Here is an 8,789-nt window from a genome sequence, read left to right on the forward strand (position 1 = left end):
CCGCAAGTTATTTTCGATAAAATGCAAAGCAAATTCAGTTGACTAAAAAAATGAATTACATTAACATCTATTTTCCGCCAACCAAACACTAGAAAATTAAAAAAAAATCAAAAAACCAATTACAAAGAAGCAAATAGACCATAAATATAACAAGAGTTAATTACTTCAAACGTGCTCATATTATATAATTCATTTTGCATTATTTTTCAAAATTTAAATTATTTTAATTCTTTCTTTAAATTATTAGTTTATTTCAATCAAATTCCTTTGTTAATGAATTAGTTTATTCTAACCAAATTACATTACATTAAACTAAATAATATTGGTAAGTTGAAAGCATCGTGTAGTTATCTATATTGATGATTCTGGCCAGTTCATTAGATTTGATGATGGAGATTAAGTGGCATTGGAATACAAACATATGGTCCATTAATAAGCTTGGTAATCAGACGGACCATAAATGGGATGCAACAACACAAGAAAGAAGCAATTTCAGATTTATGCCAACCAAAATCTTCGAATCTTAAACACTTCTACAAATGACAGGAAAAATAAAAATGCCCTGTAGGAAACCTTCATTTGGATTTTACCAAGGACTTGCAGAACGAAGAAAATGCCCCTTTCACCTCATCTGGAAGGGGGATCGAAAGAGATAGTGCTAAAGGATGAGGTCCCGTGTGGTGCGCGTTCCCATTTCTCGCAGAAAACGAATGTGCCAGCGCTGGTTGCTGTTTGTTAAGCCCTTCGATGATAAATGAGAAGGCCCCAAAGGTGAGACAGCTCTGTAGAAGTGCCTGGGGTGCACCTGCATAACCATTTCAAGCAAAGATGAGGTTGAAGCTGAAACGGTGAAACCTATACTTTTACCGGAAAAGAATGAACCTCGAGGTTCTCGTACCTGGGAAACTTAGAGTAAGTCCAGTGCAACATCCAGCTACACCGGCATTAATAACTGCATGGAAAGATAACATTACTATATGCAAACCAAGCACAAAAAAAAAGAGGCAATGTTACCCTGGTTTTTTACAAAGGCATACCATCATCTTTTCCCCGCAGCCTCTTCAGAAAGCAAACAACCAAACTGTGTACGCCGGACAAAACTGCAAATGTCTATAAAGAAATTGGAGATTTGTTGAGGGAAAAACTACAAAGTTAACAGCATTATTTAAGGATCCTGAGATTCTCATACCTTGGCATAAGATCCTGCTTCCACAAAGGATCCTTTAAAGCCTTTCTTTTTAATCAGTCCCGAACCTAAGACAGATGCAAAAAGATAAAATTAAAGAAGGTATTGACTTGATTTCAACCAGACAAATGAGCTACAAGCCCACAACAAATGTTAATGTCTAGTGGAATCAAAGGATGGACTGAGGGAGCTAGCAGGGACGGTCCTGAAAATTTCAAAATCTCATATAATTTAAGTAATTTCTATGTATTTTCTATTGTCCTCCTAAAATTTTATAAGCTTGCCACCTAACATAAAATCATATGTACATCCAAGAGTAGAATGTCCGCCCAAAAGGTAACTCAGTCACTATACGCCAAGTCCTAAACTTGAAATGCCAGCCAAAGTCATGACATTGAACATGCATTTTTTGGACAACCTAGAACGTAAAAGACTCGATCTTTTTATGTCCTAGAGTACCCAAAGGGGTAATGTTCAAGCATAAAGAATCCCCAAAGGAAATTGTGCAATCAATATCACAATTCGAAATGCTGAAAAACAGAATAATCCATTGTTCATATATAATGACTATCTTCTCCACTCAACCGCCATTAATATTCCATATGAGTTTCAACTCCTATAATATTGGTAAAAAGTTCATATGACCAAATCTAAAAAAAAGAAAAAAAAAAGGTTTTTGATCTGGTTCGAGATCAAAACTAAACTCACCCAGAAATTCAATGATTTCTTTTCAAAAAAAAAATTCGTACCTTCGTGATTTACCGAACTGTCCAAGAACGTCAAGAAAACCAATAGAAAGAAGAAAATAAAAACATAAGATATTTTCAATCTAAAAGTGAAAAAATAATACCGTAGCCAAAGATGGAGCCCATGAAGGCACCGGCGGCGGAGTCTCCCGCGAATTGGAAGAGGCATACGGCAGGGGATTTGGAATTGGAAGGAGTTGGGATTATAGCTTTTGAAGGATTGGGATTAGGGTTTGTTTCAATATCAGATTCAGCGGAAGAAGCTGGAGAATCCGAAGCAGCCATTTTTGTCCTAAAAACTATATCAGTTATTTCTCCCTCTCAACGTATCTTCTTTCTTTTGGAAGAAGCCCGATATTTTGTTTCCCTTATCTGCAAACGACAGCGTTTTATGAAACTTCCTTATTTATTTTCTTTTTTCTTTTTATCTGTTTATTTTCTTAAACTTCCTGTACTATTTATATTTATTAAACTCTACAATCATTGAGATTTTATATTAATCAAAGCATACCTTAACACAATATCTATGAATAAAAATAATGAATTACATGATAATCAATATTTGGAAGAGGCTCCAACCCATGTCCAAAATATATTGGTCACTGAGTTTGAGATGAGTTCTATCCTCTTGGAAAAATTAGACATATTCGTGTAAGATACATACTTATATCCGACACTGATATATATATATAGTCTCAGAAACATAGTACACATATCTGTATTATTTTCTTTTTGAACAATGTATGGTCTGATTTCTTTGGATGAATTAGTAATGTTCTTGATATATTGCTCCAAATTCAGCTCTCCATGCCTGATCATCATCATATGGAGTTGCACTGCTGTTCTGCGTTGCTACATCTGAATCCTCTCGGTATAATGGTAGCGTGCAGATTCCGGCAATCTGCTCTCTGCAAGGTACTGTTTCATGGTGACCATTTCCATCTTGTGTTTTCTTTTTAGCTTCTCCACTTGCTTCTTTAACTTTTCGTTCTCTTGTTGAACATTTTCAAACTTCTCCTGCTAAAAAACAAAAGATTAGTTAGGATCAAATTGTGAAGTTTTTTAATCAGTAAAAATATTTCGAAGTTTTTGCTTTGTCACCTCTGCAATTGAAGCAGCTTGCTCAGCTTCTCTTAGCCTAACAAGGAGTTCTTTGATTCTCTTATTGAACAATCAAAGAAAACACTTTTGAAATGGGAGGAAGAGGGTCCATCAAGAGAATTTGCCCCCTGATATGGGCATAAGACTCATTAACCTCATTAGAGACTGAATTGCATGCTCTTGTTGTTGTTCAGCAATCATACGTTGTACACCTCCACAAGAACATTGGAGACAACTACATAACTACCGAATCGAAAACTCGTCCCAAATAATCTTTAATTGAATATAGTAGTTACTTATTTACATATGATCTTGTACGATCTCACAGAAACGCTTCTTCAATTGAAACAAACGTGGATCGTTCGATTGTTAGAAATGATCAATTAAATCTTTCGACATTTCTATTGCAGTTGTATAATAAAGCAAATTTGCAGCAATATCTTTGGAAACCGAATTTAGAAACACAAAAAATCACCAAATTGTTGGCTCGTGTCCAAACATTGAACTGATCTACCATGGACGAATCAAGAGCCTCAATCAAACCATCAACAAAATCAAGCTTGTTCTTGGCAGAAAGGACAAGCACCATCGATCTTTTCCAACTATGGAAGTTGTCGTTGGAAAGTAACTGGGTTACCAAAATCATACTGAGATAATTGATGCAAGTGATAGGGATTGGCCCCATTATCAAAGCTATCATTCAAGGAATTAACCATTGTGAAGTGTGAAAAGTAAAACTAATGATACCATATAACGAACAAGAAAACAAGGATGAAGAAAAGCTTTTAGTTTTCATTCAATGAAGAAAGGAATACAAAGTTGTTTATATATACAACTATAATACCTTAACTAACAAAGCTTCAACAAAAAAACTACCTAACGATAAAGGTTAACTAACCCAACAACTAGTTACAATTATAACCCAATAGAGTTCTCGAAGTTTGCAGAGTGAATCTGCATCTATAACACCGCTAAGATTGAGGTAGCTTGTAGATTGCACTCCACAGTCCACGCCATTAAGCTTATGCAAGCATGGATTGTGTGACAACTCATTCCATCGAATCTCAAGATGGTTTTATGAATCAATAGATCTAATGAAGCTATAAAAGGAATTGGATTCTCGTAACTTACCTCTCATGCAGGCTTCGATTAATGCAAAAACAGATCAAGCCTCCCTTTCTTTGCATTTTTTAGATCATCTTCCATCCTTCCTCCTTATTTTTCATATATAAGATAGAGGTACATTGTCTTGGTTACTATCTGCATGTCGCTATTAAATGACATGTTTAAAATTAATTTTATAACAGTAGTAAGTAGGATGGAATCTAAACTTCTTAATCTATCCTTGTTAATATTTAAGTGTCTCAACCAACAATCAATTGGTCTAATGGGATGAGACATTAAGTCTCTTAAGCAAGGACAGGAGTTCAAATCTTTGGAGCAAATTGGGTTGGGAGGTCGCCCTCGCCTCTGCAGTACCCGATCTGGATTAATTGGTCAATAGATCGGATACCAATTATTAATTCAAAAAAATATTTAAGTGTATAAACTTTATCAAAATCCTTAATTTTAGTTCTAATATACCTTATATAATTTAAAGAAATAAACATAGAGATCAGTAACAATTCAAGAAAAGTCCAGCCCAAAATAAAACCTATTTCTCAACTTCATGTTACCCAACCCATAAAGAATCAGATATTATTTTAACTGAATTGTTTTTATTTCTTAACTTTGGGGTTTTATTTTATCTTTTTTTTGTGCTGTTTGACACAATTGATCTTCTAAAGCAAAGTCTTCGGAAAACATATCGGTGAAGCCGTCGCTGAGAGCAATTGGATCGGCGATCGAACTCATCGACGTCAAAAAAGAGGAACTCAAGAAGGCGTTCGATGACCTCCAAGCCAAATCTCTGCACCTCTCTTCTTTCTCTTGGTCCGACCTCCATGCTCACTTCACCAAAATTCAGAACTCGGTGACTCAACAGTTCCGCATCCTCGAGTCCCGCGAATCCTTTCGCAACCCAATTGATGGCTCCCCGTTTCGAAGTTCACTTAGTGCTCAACTCAATCGTCCCCTAAACAGAGAGACCACCGGCTCCCAACACGTTAACGGAACAAAACCGAGTAGAATCGTTCACTCATATGGCCGCGAATCAACCATTAAATCAGCTTGTACCGTCAAATGTTGAGAAGCCATCGTCGTCAAATTCCGTGGGCGTGCAGTCTGATGGGTCGGTTCCGCCGTCAGGCCTCGCTGGCTCAGTGGTGACTCGACTAGAACTGAAGGAGTTTTGTGAGAGAATGGATGGGAAGGGGTTGAGGAAGTACATATACGACAGCGTAAAAGAACGGGGAACTATCCGAATGGAGCTTCCCGGTTCATTGAGGAGTGCTGCGGATCCTGGGGCAATGGTTTTGGATGCAATTGAGGGGTTTTACTCTGGGAATTCGCAGTCTAAAGATGATACAGAACCAGGAATCCTCGAATTAAGGAGAGTTTGTGTGTTTTTATTGGAGCAGTTAATGGAAACTTGTACAAGTATCGATGAAGAAGTGAGGGAGAGAGCAAAGAAGTTAGCTTTAGACTGGAACGGCAAGGTCAAGTTGCTCAAAGATAACTCTTTGGAGATATTTGTTTTTTTGCATTTAGTGGCAACTTATAGTTTGGGACCTATGGCTGATAAGGAGGAGCTTGTTGATTACTTCTTTACCATTGCTAAATTCCAGCAAGCTGCTGTATTGTGTAGGTCAATTGGTCTAGCGGAGAAAATTCATGGTAAGGTTATTGCTTTCTTAATTTGAATGCAATTCTTATCATGTGAATTCGGTTTATTTGATTTTGGGATTGAGTATTTTGCTTGCTTTCCTATGTTTATGGGTGCAAATTTTGTTAACTTACTCGGTAGCAGTTTGTCTAGTCATGTATGGTTGATTTAAATTATTTGTTGTCTGAAGGAGCTTTTAAGAATTGAAGTTTTAATATAGGTATTGATATGTCATCATGTCTAGCTGTTTAAGGTATATGATTGGTGGTTGGTTAGGTGTCTAGCTACTGTATTGTGTAGGTCAATTGGTTTAGGGGAGAAAATTCATAGTAATGTTTTGATTTTTTTTATTTGAATGCAATTCTTATCATGGGAGTTTGGATTTGTTTGATTTTGGGATTCAATATTTTTCTTGCTCTCATATGTTTTATGGGTATATAAATTTTGTTAACTTACTCTGTAACTGTTTTTCTTGTCATGTATGGTTGATTTAGATTATTTGGTGTCTGAAGGAGCTTTCAAGAATTGAAGTTTTAATATAGGGATTGATATGTCATTATGTCTTGCTCTTTAAGGTATATGATTCATGGTTGGTTAGCGATGTCTTGGTTGAATTTGGTTATTTCTACATTCACATCGGCTTATTTAATTTCTTGTTGGTGTTTATGCTTATTTTCCCACCATTTATATGTTTTTAAAGTTCTCTCACTAGATACATTGATAAAATGATCTTTTATTGGTTTATTGATTACATGGGGTTCAGTTGTATAATTTCTGCATCAGCATTGGAAATACAATTTTTAAATCCTATCTGTTGCATGATCTTTTTTTATTCTGGTCTTGGGTGCCTTGAATTTTGATGTGATTGCCTACTTAGGCAATGGAGGTTCTTTATTTTTTTGCCATATTGGAAAGGAAGTATCTAAGTTTGGTCAAGTTTAGACAGGAGACTCACGTTGATTAAAAGTTTTATTCTTAGAATGGTTTACAGTTCACTCGGCAAGAAGATGAAACATATATAAACACAATGATTTCCCAAAAGACCAAAATAAGTTCATGGATTAAGATAAGAAAAATGGAAAATATGGGTAGACCTTTTTGTTCAATCGAATCAATATGTGCATGTGTAATTGGTGTAGCATATTGTTATCTCGTTTAAATAATCAGCTCAAGTCGTAATGGTCATTGATAATATATTTCCATAGGATTTACATAATTTTTACCCCCTTTGAGATTTCGAATTCTCTCCTCCTCTTACCGGTAGATCTGATGAAAACAGCCTTGCCTTATGCGTTGCAGATTTGATTCAAAAACTGGTAGATGATGGGAAACAATTGCTTGCTGTGAAATTTATATTTGAGCTGGGGCTAGTAGAAAAATTCTAACCAGAACATCTTTAGGATGCGTATCTGGAGGAGACAAAGAGGCATGCTATGCAAGTAAGTGCGAAAGGAAAGAACTCTCTTAAGTCGCAGGGAACTTTCATTTCCTGCTAACTTTTCCAAGTACGAAACTTCAGTATTCAATTTTTTTTCCTTTTACTAATTTCAGTTTCTCGTGCAGAATATCGCCGCCGACGGAGAAATTGGTGCATTGAAATCTGTCATTACAATAATTGAAGAGTGCAATCTAGAAACCGAATATTCGCAAGAGCCCCTTCTGAAACGTATTGAGCAGCTTGAGAAGCAGCAGGCAGACAGAAAATCCCCTGCAACCCCTGCTGCTTTGAAGCTTCAGCAGCAGCAGGCTTTTCGGAAGGCCATTCAGGTGGCAGCAGCAGCTTGACGGGCAAGGAAGAATAAGAAGAAGCAGGCACTGTCAAAGCAGCAGCAGGGTGGCAACAAGCGTCCTAAAACAACTGCATCTGTTGTTCGCGTAATACCCTCATTGAGTGCTGCTGGTTCGGCTTCTGCGATTCCTCCATTCCAACAAGCCCATCTTCGGCCAGCTGGTTTATTGGCAGATCATTCTGCTGCATATTTACGTTCACCAGCCCCTCCTTTTGGCATGCCATGTTCTACTCCTGTTGCTAATCCTTATGCAGGCCCATCAGCTCGGATGTATGGCATGGCAGGAGCCCGTATGGGTTTCCCTTTGAATCCAAACCCTGCTGCATCCCATTTATATAATTATGACAGGCGGCCTATTTATGGTGCATATGGTATACCGCCCCAATACCATCCATCTTACCCTCCACGGTAGCTCATGGTATGCTTCCTTTGCCAGGGCATCAACCATTCATTGATGTAACTGGATTGTATTGCATTCCATTCTGTGTTCACTGTTGTACTCTTGTTTTTACGGATAAATCTAGACATACAACGTTGCTTGGGATTTGGAAATCTTTCTATTTTGGTTGCCCTATGCAATATATATTGCCTTAGTTTTTCTCAACCCCTTCTGTCGAGACTGCTGGCTTGTCTAGACAATGTAGTTAGCATATTTGCTGTCCTACACCATGGGGTTAACCCCATCCAACTTCGTTTCTTTTCATCACCTCACCGAGTCCTACCGAGTTTTTCTTCTTCTTTCTTACAAAAGTTTTTTCTTTCCATAATTGTAGAGTTCATTGTTCTTAGATTTAAGCATTTAATGAGTGACCATATATGGTAACATCTGATAACCGAGTGTTTGCTCATCTTGTACTTCTATTTGGTTAATGTAACCAAATTTGAGTTAATGAGAGGGTTTATTGTTGTTGGTATTTCTTAATGATGTTATCTTTTTTTTTTTCTCGGTATCGTTATTTATGACTGTCTGAGTTGCTGATAATAGTTACAAGATTGCTCATTTATGAAACTTGCTTTACTATGGAGGATTTCCTTTCTTCTTTTGACTTTCTTTGTCGGGGTTTTTGACAAGGTACTCTGCAATCCGATCGGAGATTAATTATTATTTAATAATAAAATAATATTTTCATTTAGATTTGTATATACTTAAATACATCTTTAATAGACATCAGTTTTAAGAGCTTGTTCAAGATAATTTAAAT

At 36.7% G+C, this 8,789-nt stretch overlaps 2 protein-coding genes and 1 pseudogene across 2 annotated transcripts; 2 read left to right on the plus strand and 1 right to left on the minus strand.

Annotated features, from left to right (window-relative positions):
* Nucleotides 1–464: 464 nt before the first annotated feature.
* Nucleotides 465–2,273, minus strand: LOC120123338 (chloroplastic import inner membrane translocase subunit TIM22-2-like). The gene is made up of 5 exons (XM_039142260.1): nucleotides 2,037–2,273; nucleotides 1,190–1,254; nucleotides 1,038–1,110; nucleotides 899–952; nucleotides 465–805 (listed from the first exon to the last, which is right to left on the minus strand). The coding sequence occupies exons 1-5, from the start codon at nucleotides 2,215–2,217 to the stop codon at nucleotides 576–578; spliced, it is 603 nt and encodes a 200-aa protein (XP_038998191.1). The 5' UTR covers nucleotides 2,218–2,273; the 3' UTR covers nucleotides 465–575.
* Nucleotides 2,274–3,548: 1,275 nt separating this feature from the next.
* LOC120123384 (truncated FRIGIDA-like protein 1) lies at nucleotides 3,549–5,834 on the plus strand. The gene is made up of 3 exons (XM_039142290.1): nucleotides 3,549–3,657; nucleotides 4,821–5,137; nucleotides 5,202–5,834. Exons 1-3 carry the CDS (start codon nucleotides 3,549–3,551, stop codon nucleotides 5,832–5,834), a joined length of 1,059 nt encoding a protein of 352 aa, XP_038998221.1.
* Nucleotides 5,835–6,083: 249 nt separating this feature from the next.
* LOC120123337 lies at nucleotides 6,084–8,524 on the plus strand (annotated as a pseudogene).
* The last annotated feature ends 265 nt before the right edge of the window (nucleotides 8,525–8,789 follow it).

The sequence above is a fragment of the Hibiscus syriacus genome, unplaced genomic scaffold, assembly GCF_006381635.1.
Source record: "Hibiscus syriacus cultivar Baekdansim isolate YM2019G1 unplaced genomic scaffold, ASM638163v2 tig00110392_pilon, whole genome shotgun sequence".
Taxonomy (NCBI): domain Eukaryota; kingdom Viridiplantae; phylum Streptophyta; class Magnoliopsida; order Malvales; family Malvaceae; genus Hibiscus; species Hibiscus syriacus.